Source organism: Tachyglossus aculeatus, chromosome 20, assembly GCF_015852505.1.
Source record: "Tachyglossus aculeatus isolate mTacAcu1 chromosome 20, mTacAcu1.pri, whole genome shotgun sequence".
NCBI lineage: Eukaryota > Metazoa > Chordata > Mammalia > Monotremata > Tachyglossidae > Tachyglossus > Tachyglossus aculeatus.
Genome location: NC_052085.1, coordinates 11,894,536 through 11,912,576, shown reverse-complemented (window position 1 = coordinate 11,912,576; position 18,041 = coordinate 11,894,536). Strand labels below are relative to the sequence as shown.

Sequence of the window (18,041 nt, the reverse complement as noted above, 5' to 3'; positions counted from 1 at the left end):
TACATAATCCCTGTCTCACTCAGGGCTGCCAGAAAAGTCAATACTTTCAATTGCTAATTAATGTATAATACAATTATTCTCTTTTATGTTTAAGTCACGCTCAAACTTGTTGAACATTCCTGCCTGCTCCTTAGAAAAGCCAAACATCCTTTGGAATGATAAATATTAGACCTTAGTCCCATTTCTATTGTGAAGGGGAATTTTAAACAAACATAGTCTAGTTTAATTTCATAGGGTGTGAAATTGAAAGTTCTTAAACATCTTGGATGATGCATAAGAAGGAAAATGAATACATGTCTCTAGCAGTATTTCTTTCATTTCAGCATTTTCAGCACATATTTTAATTCAGCCAAAGAGAATGATTTGAAACTAAACATTTCAGTCAGGATATCAACTAAACCCCTTTCACATTTCTGTATTTCCCTGCCTAGGCCTTGGATGAAAAAAGTAATCAGAAATTTAAGTACCAAATACCCTTAAAAAGTAACACTGTGGAATTTCAAAAGTGGCCAATACTCATCTTGCTTTCCATAGTTTTCCAAAGTGTTTTCCAGAATGTGCTAATTATATTAATTCCCATTTTTCTGTGGTACTACAAAAACACTGCATACCATTTTGCTTTCAGACACCTATATCCTGAGGACTATAGGAATTTTCCTCAGTGTTTACAGCCCAGAAAAGGAAACATCACCTTACAGCTTTATCATGCAATCATTTAGCTAGAATTTGCATTCTTTTATAATATTTATTTGTAAATTCCCCATGAGAACCATAACAGCAGTTGCCCACACCTTACTTCAGTTCCCTTGATTGAAATGGGAAAAATCCTAGACTCATAGAACTGATAGGAGGTTCCATCACATAGTCCAGCCAGCTCTAGAAACTCTTTGCATTTGCAAGCATTGTTATTGTTGTTGTTTTTTTAAAGGTATTTGTTAAGCACTTACTATGTGGCAATACTAAACACCGGAGTAGATAAATGTATCCATGTTGGCCACGGTCCCTGTCCCACCTGGGGCTCACAATCTAAGTACGAGGGAGAAAGATTGAATCCCCATTTTACAGATGAGGTAGCTGGGGCACAGAATGACTTTCACAAAGTCACACAGCAGGCAAGTGGCCGAGTCAGGATTAAAACTCAGGTCCTCTGACTACCACTAAGCCACTCTGCTTTCTGTTATTACTGGTTTTCTGTTGCCATTCCTTGTGACGGCTTCCTCAGCCTTGCATCTCTCTTTTATAATAATAATAATAATGGCATTTACTAAGCGCTTACTATGTGCAAATCACTGTTCTAAGCGCTGGGGGAGGTTACAAGGTGAACAGGTTGTCCCACGTGGGGCTCACAGTCTTAATCCCCATTTGACAGATGAAATAACTGAGGCCCAGAGAAGCTGACTGTTTGTTTGTGACTTGCCCAAAGTCACCCAGCAGACAAGTGGTGGAGCCAACATTAGAACCCATGTCCTTCTGACTCCCAGGCCTGTGTTCTATAATAATAATAATAATAATAATAATAATAGTAATGGCATTTGTTAAGCTCTTACTACGTGCAAAGCACCGTTCTAAGAGCTGGGGAGGATACAAGGTGATCAGTTTGTCCCACTTGGGGCTCACAGTCTTCATCCTCATTTTACAGATGAGGTAACTGAGGCACAGAGAAGTGAAGTGACTTGCCCAAAGTCACACAGCTGACAATTGGCGGAGCTGGGATTTGAACCCATGACCTCTGACTCCCACCCTGTGCTCGTTCCACTGAGCCACGCTGTTTCTCTATCCACAAGGCCATGCTGCTTATCTTGCCCTGGATACCACAGGCAACGAATGGATGGTTTTTTAAATAGTTTGAAAATCCACACTCCTATAGGGTGCTGCAAGAGTTAATAACTTTTCTAATTGTGCCCTTATTAGAGGCAGCAAGAATTACAGTCAGAGTAAAACTGCTTTGAAACTGTTACGCCCTAATGATCAAAAAGATATGGGGCTGGATTTTTGTGTGTGTGAGACTCGGAAAGAACATATTCAGAATATCTGAACTTCTGATTGAACATTGTGTTCTTTCTCTTTCTACAAAATGCCCTGAGAATAATGTATTAAAATCCTTTAGGGAAAACTCAGGGTTGATATGAAAGCCAATTATGGAGACAGATTTCATCTTGTGGCCCTCATTTTAAAGGGTAGTCGTTTCTATCGATTGCTAATGTTTATAGAACTCTTACTTCGGGGAGAGCTGTAGTAAGTGCTTGGGAGAGTACAAGTTAATAGACAAGTTAATGGGAGAGTTAATAGATGCTATACATGCCTTCAAGGAGCTTACACTCTAGTGGCAAAGAGACACCAAAATGAATTGCAGATAGGGTAGACAACTGAGTTTTAGGATATGACAAGAGGGGCTATGGTGGGTGGGAACTGGAGGGAAAGGGGCTAAGTGCTCAAGTACTTAGACAGCAGTGGGAGAAATAATGTGGGGAGATGACAAGTTAATCAGTAGATTAATTATATATTAATCAGATCAATTAGTAGTAATAACTGTATTTATTGAAGAGTTTAATGGTATTTGTTAAGCCCTTACTATATGCCAATCAATCACATTCATTGAATGCTTTCTGTGTGCAGGGTACTGATGCTTAGAAGAGCACAGTATAACAGAGCTGGTAAACATGTTCCTTGCCCACAGTGAGCTTAGAGTCTAGAAGGGGAGATGGACATTAATAGAAATAAATAAAATATGGGTATGTACATAAGTGCTGTGGCACGGAGGGAGTGGTGAATAAAGGGAGCAAATCCAAGTGGCAAGGGTGACACAGAAGGGAGGGGGAGAAAAGGAAATGAGGGCTTAATCAGAGAAGCCTTCAGAGATGTACCTTCAATAAGGCTTTGAAGGAGGGGAGAGTAATTGTCTGTTGGAAATGAATAAGGAGGGCATTCCAGGTCAGAGACAGGACATAGCTGAGAGGTCAGCGGTGAGATAGATGAAGTGCTGGGGTAGATACATTGGGTACAGTATACTCTATTGAGCACTTGGGAAGTTCAAAAAGAATTATTATTATTATTATTACTTACATGTCCTGCCTAGGAGAATGGCACATTATCTGCCTACAAGGAACTTAAGCTCTAACTGGGACATGGAAACACAAAAGCATTTAGAATTAGAATAAGTAAAACAAATAATCCTTGGAACTCAGATGCACTGAAGCAGCTGAGAAGAGCAGATGCAGAGAAGCAGCGTGGCTCAGTGGAAAGAGCCTGGGCTTTGGAGTCAGAGGTCATGGGTTCAAATCCCAGATCCGCCAATTGTCAGCTGTGTGACTTTGGGCAAGTCACTTAACTTCTCTGTGCCTCAGTTACCTCATCTGTAAAATGGGGATGAAGACTGTGAGCCCCCCCATGGGACAACCTGATCACCTTGTAACCTCTCCAGTGCTTAGAACAGTGCTTTGTACATAGTAAGCACTTAATAAATGCATCATTATTATTATTATTATTATTACTTACATGTCCTGCCTAGGAGAATGAAAAGGGGGTACATTTCAAAGATAGGGACACAATACAGATGGCAGAGCACTATGTGTTCAGTCTTTTGGGGGAGTATACTAGTGTAAGTAGCTGGGAGTTATTAGGGGGAAGAGCAAACTGCAAAGGGAAACTATTATTATTGAATAACATAATTTTTAGAAATTCACCCCTCTGAACATTCACCAGGGGTTCAGTCAGGAAGGCTTCAGTGTTTTTAAAGAGTCAGTATTCATGGTTGTGGCTGAATACAGATTCAGTGTTTAAATTAATATGCCCTCCCTTGAATAATTAAAATACACATTTTGCACATTTGGGCTGCTCAGGAACTGTAATAATGAAAATATTCGCTTTCCAAGAAATCAAGTGTCAGGGTCACGATGTGGCTTACAGAAATGATCAAACCATCATTTCAAAAATATAATTTGATTATTAATTGAATCGTGGACATAGATAACTTCTAAAATAGTTGTTTAATATTGGAATGATTAAGGTTATGAAACCAAAAAGGAAAGAAGTACGGGGAAAAAAAAAATCAGTGCACTGGAACCCGGAATGGAGGTGAAATAGTTGAGGATACTAGAGAAAAGTTGTGTTGTCATAGGTATAAACAGAATGCAAAACAAAGACTCAACATCATTTTTACTGCGATAGGAAATGAGAACAGGGAGAGTTAAATTCTGGCATTGTATTTACACACGAAGCACTAATAATCACTATATCATTATCGGATTATGCCACTTAGGGCAGTTTAGTTAGCTCATAAGATATTTTTGGACCAACGGATTCATTCCATTTTACGTTCCTAGGAAGCAGCTAAATGCTTCAACGAGATTTCTGAGATTGAGTGGGAGGGTCAGCCTTTAGCAGAGACATTGGCTATGTTTTAACTAAATCCTATAGCCTAAAATGGAAACATCAGCAGTGGGGAATTGAAACTGCAGTAGGACAGACATTTTGAAATGGTCGTATCGAGCTCATTTTAAACAAACTGCAGTTTTTAGTTTAAAGGGAAAATCTTCCCTTGGGCTAAAAATAGACGATATAGTCAGCGTAAAAGCTTTTAGTCCCAGGTATCAGGAATAAAATCTCACTGCCCAACACAATTTCGATCTAGGAAGAAATGGGTTTATTTGTGTGTTGCTTGAAATAAACCTCCTCCCAGGTCAATATATATTATCAATCATCTACTTGGAGCATAGATACTAATATGCTAATGAAGTTCTAAAAGGGATTGCTTAATGTATTGTTTTCATTGAGGCAATTTACAGTGATTTTTATGTTGAATAAATTGAAGTTTATTGGTGCTGATGAACTGATTCCAAGTGCAAACACACAGTATACTTAAAACTGATCTTTACAGTCAGTGCTTTGTATCTCAATACCCATTTATGTATTTTTTTAAAGCCATAGTACTAGGAGTCACATTCTACAAGGATTCTGTGTCCATGAGTTTGAATGTTTAATCCCCTGGAGTACAAGGCCTGATGAAAAAAAATGGGCCTGGGGGTGACAGAATGTAGGTTCTATTTCTAATTCTGTCACTTTAATTAATCAATCAATCAATCAATCAATCAGTGGCATTTATTGAGCACTTACTATGTGCAGAGCATTCTACTGAGCCTTTTGGAGAGTTTGACAGAGTAGGTAGACAATATCCCTGCCCTCAAAGAGCTTACAATACACAGATATGTTGTGTGACCAAGGGCAAGTCACCTAGCTTGTCTGTGCTTATTTGCTCACCTATAAAATACAGATTAAATGCCTGTTTTCCCTTTTATCTAGGCACTGAGCACCAGGTAGGACAGAAACAGTACTCGACCTCATTATAATAATACTAATGATTGTATCTGTAAAGTGCTTACTATGTGACAAGCATTGTTCTAAGCACTGGACAGGTTAATCAAGTTGTACACAGTTCTTGTCCCTATGAGGTTCACAATCTTAATCCCCATTTTACAGATGAGGTAACTGAGACACAGAGAAGCGAAGTGACTTGCCCAAGGTTACCCAGCAGACAAACGGAGAGCCCGGGTCCTCCTGAGTCCCAGGATTGTGCTCTATCAATCAATCAATCAATCGTATTTATTGAGCGCTTACCACTAAACTATGCTTCACCTCCAGCATTTAGTACAGTGCTTGGTACATAGTAAGCACTTAAATACCAGTTTTGAAAAGGCCATAATACACACATGGCAAAGACTTCAGGAATTTCTGGGGCAGAAATGTCCACACTCTAAGGTGGCATTGAATGGAGGGCACAGAAGGTAACATTGCTGCAGGAAACTGCTCAGAGACCGGACTTCCTTCCCCTAGTGCCACCTGCCTGATCCGTCCACTGCTCCCCTCATTCCCGACCTTCGGGATCCAGCTGCCCGAGAAGGATGCCGCCCCTCCGCCATGTCCCAGGGACTCTCATCAACCCCTGCTCAAACCCAAGGACTCGACAAACAGCCACGTGAGACGTCAACCCATAGAAGGCAGGGAAGTCACCGCTGTGGCTGCAGCTGTGAACTCTGGGATGACTGCTCGGGGCCTGAAATCCTGCTGCTGCTTTCGTGTTTGTCATCTTTCCTGTCTTTCTAAGTTTTGTGAGCTTTTCCTTCTACGCTTGGTGCTATCTTTTGAATTTGTGAGCCTCTCGGGGGCAGGGACTATATCCTTAACTTCCCGGGACTTAGTACTGTGCTTTGCCCCTAGTAAGCATTTAATAAATACTACTGCTACTACTGCTTCTGTCCGACAGCCACAGAATGCTTCCTTAATCAATAAATCAGTCTATAGTATGGACTGAACACTTACTGTGTGCAGAGCACCATATTAGGTACTTGTGAGAGTACAAGGCAATAGAATTGACAGAGATCCCTGCCCACAACGAGCTTACAGTATAGAGAAATACCTGTTCTCCCTCTTTCTTAGACTGTGAGCCCCATGTGGAGCAGGGACTGTATCTGCTTATGTTATATCTACCCTAGTGTTTAGTACATTGCTTACCACGTATTAAACGCTTAACGAAAGGCACAATTACTAGTATCATCATTTTTATCTGTGCATTGCTGGAAGAACGTTCCCTAATTCTCTAACAGTTTTCTATCCAAAATTTGTAATAAAAACCCACATTTCAGAAGAACTGACTGAATAAAAAACATTTTTTAAAACTTGCAAAAGTAGATGTATACTGTAGTGAGAAAGAAGTATCTTGAATAGCATTTCCAGTTAAAGACACTTTGAAACGTAGTTAGTGAAGAAGAGAATATGGAAGATGAATTCAAGGACTAAGGGGACTGTTTGGTTAAACAGTACTTGATGAATAAATATTTATTTTAAATATGTCCCTGCTATCCATTTCACAAGCACCCCAGCAGAAATGACTATCAAAAAAAGCAGAAATTACTGCAGAAAATGGTTAAACTTTATGGCTAGGAAACGAAGAGACTAATAAGGAGGAAATTCCCTTGGATTACATTGACTGATTATTCTTCTATTTCTTAAAACTTTTCTGGAAAAAAAAATCTCCCAATTTCCAAATATGACCCTGTCAAATAATGAACATCACATTAAAATGGTTTATAAATGGAAATGGTGGAGAACCTCTCTTTAATACTAGCATCGCAGTAATCTAGAAATAGGGTGAGCTGATTAATAAAACCACATTTTCGGAGCCTCACACAAATTTAGAGATTTGTGAAATCTAACCTGGTATTTGGCTAATGCTCAAAGAAAGGGATGTGATTCTTCTAATAAATACCAGATGCCATTGTTTTCCACAACAAAGCAACTGTGTTAGGAGAAAAATATTATTCATAAAAGGACTTCCTTTTCTTTTTGTAATTTACATACAATCAGGATTGCTGCCTAAGAACTGGTATCCCACCTTGAGTCCAAATGAATTAATTCTTTCGATTTTCAAAGTGGTCCTTTGTTAAAAAAAAAATACCTCTGACAGTGACTATAAATGAACACAGTTGCTTAAAATGTTTAAAGAATCGTCAGCATTAATCGATGTGGATAAAGATTGCACCACCACCGCCCTGTTCTAGCAACTACTCAAATAAATCAACCAATTGTATTTATTAAGCACTTATTTTGTGGAAGAGTGCTTAATAAATTCAATTGGTATTTATTACAGTACAGAATTTAGTACAGAGCTAAGGAGAATACTTGTGAGTACAACAGAATTAGCAGACATGATCCCTGCCTCTAAGGAGCTTACAGTCTAGGCAGGGAGACAAATGGGGGAAACTAAGAGAGTAACATGCAACAAACTGACCCATTTCTCAGAGATCAGTAAATTGGAGCTCTGCTGACATCTGGTAATTTTTGTTAAAAACTGCCTGGTTCATCTCGGCTATCCTAAAATCTCCCAGGACTGGAGAGACTATTGTTAAAATAGAGAATGCTCAATTAATCAAGGGCATTTATTAAGCACCGTTTGCAGAGTACAAGAGCATAGGAAGACACTATCCCTGCCCTCAAGGAAGAATGTTCTTGAGAGAAATCAATCAATAGTATTTATTGAGCACTCACTAAGTGCAGAGCACTGTACTAAGCGCTTGGGAGAGTATGAGCAGCATGGCTCAGTGGAAGGAGCACGGGCTTTGGAGTCAGAGATCACAGGTTCAAATCCCCGCTCCGCCAATTGTCAGCTGTGTGACTTTGGGAAAGTCACTTAACTTCTCTGTGCCTCAGTTCCCTCATCTGTAAAATGGGGGTTAAGACTGTGAACCCCCCCCCGTGGGACAACCTGATCACCTTGTAACCTCCCCATGCTTAGAACAGTGCTTTGCACATAGTATGCACTTAATAAATGCCATTATTATTATTACTATTATTACGAGAAAAGAATTAGCAGACGCTTTCCATGCCCATGATGAATTTACAGTCTAGAACTGTAATGAACGCCTTACAGGCCCGATGCGAATATCAAACAATCATTGCTTTAGACCTACAGCTAGATTTAAGAACAATCAGCATTTCAATCATCAATTAATGGTATTTATTGTGCACCTAATATTTGCAGAGCACTGTACTATGTGCTTGGAAGAGTACAATACAACAGAATTTGTGTTTAATAGGGTATTAACTGATTTCTCCACAAAGCCAAAAATCTCACATTGCAATGCCAGTTGGAGGTGAATATCATTAAAGTAGCAGTTGCATAATGTAGTATTTTATTCTCTTTTTGTATGCAAGAATTCTGAATGCTTTTGATCTTTGTGTCTAAGGTGACTACCCCCTAATAGACCTTGCTGCAGTATCTATTTCATAAGCACACACCCTTAAGATCTTTCAGAGCAGATAGAGCTATTCAAACTTTCTAAACCAGTGTTCACTTGATTGGTTCAAAACAATGAATCACTAGGCAAAATAAGGATTCTAATCCTAAACCGTTGTGGCAGAAAGTGCAAAATCATCTTTCAATCATCTTTGTCTCTAATAATTATAGGGACTTGATTACTTGAGCATAAATGGTGAAACATTTCTTGGAATTCATCGGTAGCCAAACAAGTTACTCACTTGCTCAAACGTATTCCTCTGAAATTCTTCGAAGCCAAAGATGTCCAAAATTCCGATCTCCAGTGTTTGCTCACTGAAACAATAAAATGGAATTGGTAGGCATTACTTTCTAGTCCTCTTCCATTCTCTCTCACCATGTTGGAAATCACTTAGGATGTATTTTCCTTTTCTCTATAATTCCTAAACGCTTTATGCCTAGGGAAAAGAGCAAGGATCTGGGAATCAGAAGGACCCAGGTTCTAATCATAGCCCCTCCACTTGTCTGTTGTGTGCCCCTGGGCAAGTCACTTAACTTTTTTGTGCCACAGTTACCTCACCTGTAAACTGGGGATTAAATCCTACACCCTCTGTTTTACACTATGAGCCCCATTTGGGCCAGGGACTGTGTCCAATCTGATTCTCTTGTAACCAATTTGATTATTCATTCATTCTTTCATTCATATTTATTGAGCGTTTACTGTGTGCAGAGCAGTGTACTAAGCGCTTGGGAAGTACAAATTGGCAACATATAGAGACGGTCCCTACCCAACAGCGGGCTCACGGCCTAAAAGGGGGAGTCAGACAACAAAACAAAACATATTAACAAAATAAAATAAATTGAATAAAAATGTACAAGTAAAATAAATAGAGTAATAAATATGTACAAACATATATACATATATACAGGTGCTGTGGGGAGGGGAAGGAGGTAAGGCAGATCAACCCCAGTGCTTAGTATAGTGCCTGGCACATAGTAAATGCATAATAAATACCAAAAAAAAGAGGAACAATATGAAGAAATGGAGGAGCAGGAAAGAAATATAGGATAGAGAAGTCAGCTTACTCCCTTGCCTTGCTAGGCTGATTGAAAACATTCTACATGACCACTACCTTCCTTACCCTTTCCAATAAACCCAGCCCAAGAAAGGAAACAGGGTGAAGAAAACATTAAGTTCTTTGACTACAGCCAGCCTGGGAGGAGGGAAAAGAGGTGATTCTACAGTTGAATGATTTATTGTAATACATGACTTAGATGCTTCTGCTATTTCCTTTAGATCGTAGAGTACAATACAACAGAGTTGGTAGATCACTTCCTGCCCACAATGAGTTTGCAATCTAGAGACATATATGCTGTATGCCACATATCTGTGTGATTCAAGAACTCAATATACCCTATGATGAGTTATCCCTCAGATTTTTTCTCTTTGTGCCGGTCTCTCTCTCAATACATCTACATGTTCACATCAATCTTCGTTGAAGATTCGCTTTATGTGCAGGTGTTTCCAAAAAGAGTAAAACACGGTTCTTCTACTGTGCCCGTTTACACGTCAATCTTTAATGCCAAGTGGCAACTGCCACTTGAAATCAAATCACTGTTACTAACACGGTCGCCTAGGTTCATCATCCAAATCCTCTGCTCAACAATGTCAACCTTGCCAGGTCCATGCCTGGATAACCCCCAATCCTAAGGGGGTCTCCCTGAGGCTAGACCACCCCCGATCCCATCGAAGAGAAGTCGCACTGATTTAAAACAATTTTATGCCTTCGTTTGTGTGTCTTTCTCTGAACTAGTCGATAGCAGATGAAACTATATATGGATGCAGAATACAAACATTTAAATGCAAGTCACGCCAGCAATTACAAGAAAGATCCCACTTCGAGGATGGTGGGTAGGGAAACAGCTGGGTCAGGAGAAAAAATTAACTCTAAATGTAAAGAATTTCAAGATTAGCTTTACTTCGACCGGAGATATAATTTATTCATTTTCCTCCATCTAGTTCATCATTTATGATTGAATGATCTATGTGCCGTGTGACTGCAGCTGCAGTTTTGGCAGGCTGGTCCTAGAAGCCTTTAGCCTGTGAGTGCCCAAACTGTGTAACTGTCAGCATTCCTGTCAGGACTTTTATTGATAGTTAGACTCCCTTCATGCAGGGATTTAACTTAACATCCAATTTCTGGCAAGGAATTTCAGAGTTTTAGTCATTTAGATTTCCAACCTATAGGCGAAAATTAACTTTATTAATGAGATAGTCTGATCGTCAGAATTCTCCTTTCACGATCCTCCAGAGATCATCAGAGAGCTAACGAGAGCTTCTTGTTGGCTGGGGATTACTGAAAATACAAGTCGGATTTTTCTACCAGTGTCCCGAGCACACCATATGTCCAGGAGAAAATTCCCCAGCAAAGAGAGCTTCTGTCTGGCCAAAGATAATTCTGGTCAGTTGTGGGATGCAAGAAGGGACAAGGTGGAACTTAGAGCAATTTTAGAGGTGAGGTAGGGGTGGCTTGGATCTAAGGGTTGAACCTTTAAAAAATGTGATATTCATCACCTCCAGGCCCAAAGCACTTTCGTATATATTCATCATTTATTTTAATATCAGTCTCCCCCTCTAGACTGTAAGCTCATAGGGACAGGGAACGTGTCTACCAAGTTTGCTGTATTGTACTCTCCCAATCGCTTACTACAGTGCTCTGCACAGAGTAAGCGCTCAATAAATATGATTATCTCATTCTTTCACAATTTATTCTCTCTCTCCTTTCTTGAGAAACAGCATGGCCTGGTGGAAAGAGTGTAGTTCAGAAGCCACTTGTGCGCTTATTTCTGTACCCTCTAAAGAACTCGATATTCACCTCACTTTCAGGTCCACAACACTTATGTACATATCAATCATTTATTTTAATGTCTGTTTCCCCTTCTAGACTGTAAGCTTTTTTGTTAACAGGGAACATGGTTACCAACTTTATCATACTGCACTCTCCCAATCACTTAGTACAGTGATCTGCACACAGTAAGCACTCAATAGACAACACTGAATGATGGAGGCTTGGATTCTAATCCCAACTGACCAAGTAGACTTCTCAGTGCCTCATTTCCTCAATCAATTCATCAATCAATCAATTGTATTTATTAAGTCCTAACTGCACGTACAGCACAACCTTGGGAGAATGCAATAGACCCAACTTGGTAGAGACATTCCCTGCCCACAACAAGCTTACAGTCTTAAGGGAGAGACAGACATTAATAAAAATAAATAAATTTTGGCTATGTACTTAAGAGCCATGGGGCTGAGGGAATGGTGAATAAAGGGTACAAATCCAAGTGCAAGTTGGATTTCCAAATTTCCTCATCTGTACAATTTCTCTCCTTTAGAGTTTCCATGGGAAGACAAGAATGCCTTCAGGTTGCTTATACTGCATCTACCCCAGTGCTTAGTACAGTGCTTGGCAACACAAATATCATCTTTATTCTTTCTCTCTCTTTCTGTAGATATATATGCATCAAAAAGTGGTCTCCTAATCCCCAAACAGCTAAATGTCAGCCTCTGAAAAAACAAAGGAACTCTGCAGGAGGATTGCAGGAGGTCTGTTACAACAGGAAACTCGGCCAGCCGAAATCCTTGATATAAACAATGAACAGGCATTTCTCTGTAATACTACCTACCTGGCAGATGTCAAGCCACTGCGCATGATCAAGCAAAATCTCCCAAATTGGTTTGATGCAAATGACTAAGATAAAGAGTCCACTTGTATCAAAAAAGAAAAAAAAATTACTGGCCGCTTGGATTAGTGGAAAGAGCACGGAACTGGGAGTCAGAAGACCGGAGGAATCTAATTTTGTTTTTTGACACTGGCCTGCTGGGTGACCTTGGGCAAGTCACTTAATCTCTTTGTGTGTTAGGTTTCTCATCTGTAACTAACATCTTTCCCTTCTTCTTAGATTGTGAACCCCATGGGAAACACGAACCGTCTGGTCTAATTATCTTTATCTATGACAGAGCTTCAGTTGATCCTCGTATGGTCTCAGGCAAGTCACTTCATTTCTCTATGCCTCAGTTATCTCACCTGTAAAATGGAGATTGAGACTCTGAGCCCCAAATGGCCGAGATTTGTGTTCAACCCGATTTGCTTGTATCCACCCCAGCGCTTAGTATACTGTACAGTTAAGAACACAACGAAAGCCACACATTATTATTATTAAATACTGAAATTATTACTATTATTACCACCTTCCCAACTACCATGCTGACACACTACCCACAATGTACCTGGCTTATTTTTCTTGACTACAAGCCCTAAGTGGGGCAGGGACTGGATCGGATCGGATCTGATCATCCCAGACTGTGGTACTGTGCTTGGCACATAGTAAGTGCTTAACAAAAACTATAATCAACTACGAAAATGAACATCCCATCTATCTGTATAAAAAGGCGACCTCTTTCTGAACCATTAGGGGGATATTTAGTGCTCTATAATCCACTCTCTCATCCAGGCTTTCCTGAAGTAAAATCGCAAACGGGATCAGAAGACACTGAATGAACTCTCCACAATGCTCACAATAACCATCTATTTTTTAACCATCCACAAGTCCTATATATCCAGCAGGGAGAGGGTGCTAACAAAAAACACTGCCTGATTAAAAAAACCAAAAACTACAAGAGTAATCTCCCTACAACAAACTTGCGTAGACTGAGTGTTGAGCAAAAGTAAAGCCAAGCTAATAAAAACAAAAGGCAAATTTCCAAGGATCGCATTGACTGCCTCTGCAGTCTGACCGACTGCTTCAATTCCTTGACACCTAGTCACAGAAGATCAATCTTCTGGGCTCTGCTTCAAAACAGACATCACTGGAAGCTTCCAACTTGTGAGTAATAAAGTGCCTCTTGCATCAACCCATCAAACAATTTTTGACCATTTATTATGTGCAGAGCGCTTTACTGAGCACTTGGGAGAGTACAATATAACGGATTTGGCAGACAAGTTCCCTGACCACAGCGAGCTTATAGTCTAGAGTGGGCAACAGACATTAATATAAATGAATAATTTATCATCTGCACAGGTCCTCACGGTTGCAGTTATTTTGCTTACTAGAAGATCTGCGGACTCTCTAATTAAAAAAAACCAAACATGAAATTCACCAAATAAAGAAGTCCGATTTTGCTGAAGATAAAAAATATCTTTCTCATTACATTCTCATTAGTGTTGCTTCAGCCTATTGATTGTGATGTCATTGTTCCTTAATGGGTTTGTTGGACACGTTGATGTTACTATTTGCTCTACCCTTGATAGTTAAATCCTTCAAAACACAAACACACACACACACGCCCTTCTGATTCCAAGACAGTGCTACTAAAAATAATAGTAACAATTGTGGTATTTTTTCAGTGCTTACTATGTCCCAGGCACTGTATTAAGCACTGGGGAAGACACAAGTTAATCAGGTCGGACACAGTCCCCGTACTACGTGGGGCTCACCGTCTTCATTCCCATTTTACAGATGAGGAAACTGAGGCACAGAGAAGTGAAGTGACTTGCCCAAGGTCACACAGCAGACAAGTGGTGGCACCTGGATTAGAACCCAGGTCCTTCTGATTTCTAACCACTTGATGACTCTGCTTCTCTGCTCCTGATGGTGAAATTCCATCCACACATTTGGGCATGGATGAAAAGCGTAAGTATAACTTAAATGTCATTCCAGACGCCCTGGGTTTGAATTTGTCAATATGCGTACGCATTTATATGCCCTTCCTTTTCCAAATGACACTACCGATGGTGTGCGTGAGTGTGGTTAACAGGGCCAATGTGCGACTGTCACACCCCTTGCTACAATATTTGCACTTCAGAATAAATATTGGAGAAGCAGGATGACCTGGTGGAAGGAGGACAGGAACTCAGAGTCGGAAGACCTAGGTTTTCACCCCGACTCCACCATTTCCCAGCTGTGTGGACTTGGCTTAACTTCTAGATGTCTTGGTTTCCTCCCCTGTAAAAGGGGAATTAAATTCTCATTCTCCCTACCCTTTAAACGGCAAGCCCTGTGTAGGCCAGGAACTGGTTTTTTGATGTTATTGTTTGTTTTTAATGGCACTGGTTAAGCACTTACTATGTCCAGGCACTGTACTAGGTGCTGGGGTAGATATAAGATAATCGGATTGGACACAGTCCCACAGAAGGCTCACAGTCTTAATCCCCATTTTGTGGATGAGGTAACTGAGGCCCAGAGAAGTAAAGTGACTTGCCCAAGGCCATACAGCAGACAAGTGGCAGAGCCGGGATTAGAACCCAGGTCCTTTAGACTCCCAAACCCATGATCTACTCACTAGGCCATTCTGCTTTTCGATCTGATTTTTTTGTATCTACCCCAATGCTTAGTACAGTATGTGACCTTGGGCAAATCACTTAAATTCTCTAAGTCTCAGTTTCCTAATCCATAAAATGAGGATTCAATACCTCCTCTCCCTCGTATTTGGACTGTGAACCCCATGTGACCTGCTTAACTTTTATCTACACCTTGCTTAGTAGAGTGCTTGGCAAGTAATAAACGCTTAAATTCTGCAATTGTATATTTTTATGTCAACCCTTTAAATCCTTCCAAATGTGGAGCAGCCCAAAATAAGGTCTAATCCTTTCAATCAAACAATCAATCAACAGTAATTCGTGTGCGCTTACTGTGTGCAGAACACTGTAGTAAACCCTAGGGGAGAGTACGATACAACAGACTTGGCAGACATTACTGCAAAATGAAAAGTTAAATCTGGAAGTTTTCTCCTCACAAAGCAAATGTCTGTCAGTTCTACGGTAGCCAAGTTAGTCTTCAGTATTTAAAGTACCACTCACTGCTTCAGTGACAATAAGCTCTTAAAACATGGGGCTGCTTTATCTTAGGTCATCCAAAATAATCTAGATTGAACCCTATTCAGCGATCACATCCCCCCCTTTAATTTCCCAATGGAATTCCAAAGGTCTAATTACAACTCTACCGTAGGCACTATCCATTTCTGACCAAAAGACTTACAGTTGAAACCACACAGGTTATCTGGGTAGTAATTTAGGATTGTAAAGGAATTTTGAGAAAAAGGAAGCACCATATAAACACTAAGTAGTGGTGTTATTATCTTTCGTGCACTGCAGGTCTTTGTATTACTGTTACTGTCTTGCTGCTGTTTGTGAATGAAAGTAAATAGCCATTATTAGCCAATAAAATAAAAAGTAAAGTCCCTAAATTAGACAGACCTTCGGTGCAGTCTGGAATCAATAAATTATGCAAACGGAGAATTGCTCTTTAGAAATGAGAGAAGTCTTGCCTATTTCAATTACCATAGCTGTCAACTTGGAATTTGGCATTTAAAAGATTGTTAGTATCTGCCAGCTGACAGTACTACTGCTAGTTAATTAGAGATGGTGTTTTTGCTCCAACAGTATGAGACCAAGGACCCTGGCTTCCTTTAATCAATCAATCGGTTGTGTTTATTGAGCACTTACTATGTACAGAGCACTTTACTAAGCGCTTGGGAGAGTACAACAGAATTAGCAGTCATGCTTCCTGCCCGTAACAAGCTTACAGTCTGGAGGGGGAGACAGACATTAGTAGTAGTGGTAGCAGTCATAGCAGTAGTAATACTAGTAGTAGCATTTATTAAGTGCCCACTTAAGAATAATTGCATTTGTTTATCACTTAATATGTGCTAAGCACTGGGGTTGATATGAAGAAATTGGGCACAATCCCTCTCCCAAATGGGGATCACAGTTGAAGGGGGAGGGAGAACACGTATTTTCTCCCCATTTTAAAGATGAGGTAACAGAGGTAGAAAAGACGAATGACTTGTCCAAGGCAGGTAAGCGGTGGTGAAGAAGGATTAGAACCTAGGTCCTTGGCCCAAGCTCTTTCCACTTGACCATGCCGCTTCTTAGTGCTCTGTACTAGGTGCTTGGGAAGTACAGAAGCACAAAGGGACACATTCCCGCTCAGAGGAAGTTTCCACTCTTGTTGGAGCAAAGGATTCCAGAGGGAGAGGAGGTTAGCCATTTGGCAGCAAAGATTGGGACAAAGACAGGGACTTGGAGACTTGGGGCCTCCCCCAGGAAAAAGTAAAAACTTCCCGGCTCACCTCCTGGGACACGACCGAGGATGAAACACTCTACCCTGTCCCCTGATGAGCACAGGAGGCTTCCAGGAGTTAGGCCGTGAAAGCAAATATTTTTGCTGCCCACCTTACTTGATGAAGACAGGTTCTCTGAGAGCCATGTGACAGTTTGGAAGAAGGTTACAATCGATCCACCAATGGTATTTACTGAGCGCTTACTGTGTGTAGAGCACTGTAGTAAGTGCTTGGAAGAGTGCAATGCAAACAGTGCTCACAGACATGTTCCTTGTTTGGATTAGAAGAGTGGGATTCAGTGAAGGCATTCCAAAAAGGAGATCCCTAAACCTAGGCTTCGCACCCAGTAAGTGCTCAGTAAATACGATTAAATGAGGGACGGAGACATTTTCTGATCTGATTGTATTTGATTTATCCCAGCACTTAATGCTGGGCTTGGCACATTGTAAATGCTTAACAAAAATAATAATGTGTTAGGACCATAGTAAGCCCTTAAAATGCCATGGTTATTATTAATAGTTATTAATAGCCTTCTCTTTTATTATCTTGGCATTTGAGGTTGGAGTTTATACCTTACCATATATATTGTTGGTTATCTTCCACAGCGCTCAGCATAATTTGGTGCTCAATAAATAGCACTGAAAGAATGGTTTAGCAAGAACTAGTGCTCATGAAAAAGGTCAAACTAAGAGAATTCTACTTCTACAGTGAATTCTTAAGAGTGCAACGCAAAGACTCAGCATAACTTGGAGTAGTGGGCTAGGCCAACATTTATTTCATCCAATTAGTTTTTTCACCCATCTATTTAGTATTCAATAAAAAAAATCAGAGTCTGTGTAACATCTTCCATATTATCACAGCTAAAACATTTTAAATGGAGTGCAGGACAGCTTGAGAGCATTTTGACTGCTATTATTTAAGAGCACTTGCTGAAACTTTGAAATATAAAAATATATTTTAATACATTCTATTATCTTGAGTATTTCCTAGATTTCAACCCCAAAATGCCAATTTTGAAGACATTCGTTCTCTCACTCGTTACTTTATCAAGGCTGCCGAAATGTACATAAAAGTGCCACTACAAATGCAAGGCAAAAGTAGCTACCGTTCTAAAACAAGTAATTTTCCATTCAAATGTAAAATCTGTAAGTA

At 40.1% G+C, this 18,041-nt stretch overlaps 1 protein-coding gene across 2 annotated transcripts in view; it reads right to left on the bottom strand.

Moving 5' to 3' along the window:
- MYO16 (myosin XVI) overlaps window positions 1-18,041 on the bottom strand; it is a 212,923-nt gene that overhangs the window by 97,344 nt on the left and 97,538 nt on the right. For both annotated transcript variants that reach the window (XM_038762138.1, XM_038762139.1), the window contains exon 21: window positions 9,031-9,103. In XM_038762138.1, coding sequence (XP_038618066.1) covers window positions 9,031-9,103 — 73 coding nt within the window. The remainder of the gene's footprint in view (window positions 1-9,030; window positions 9,104-18,041) is intronic.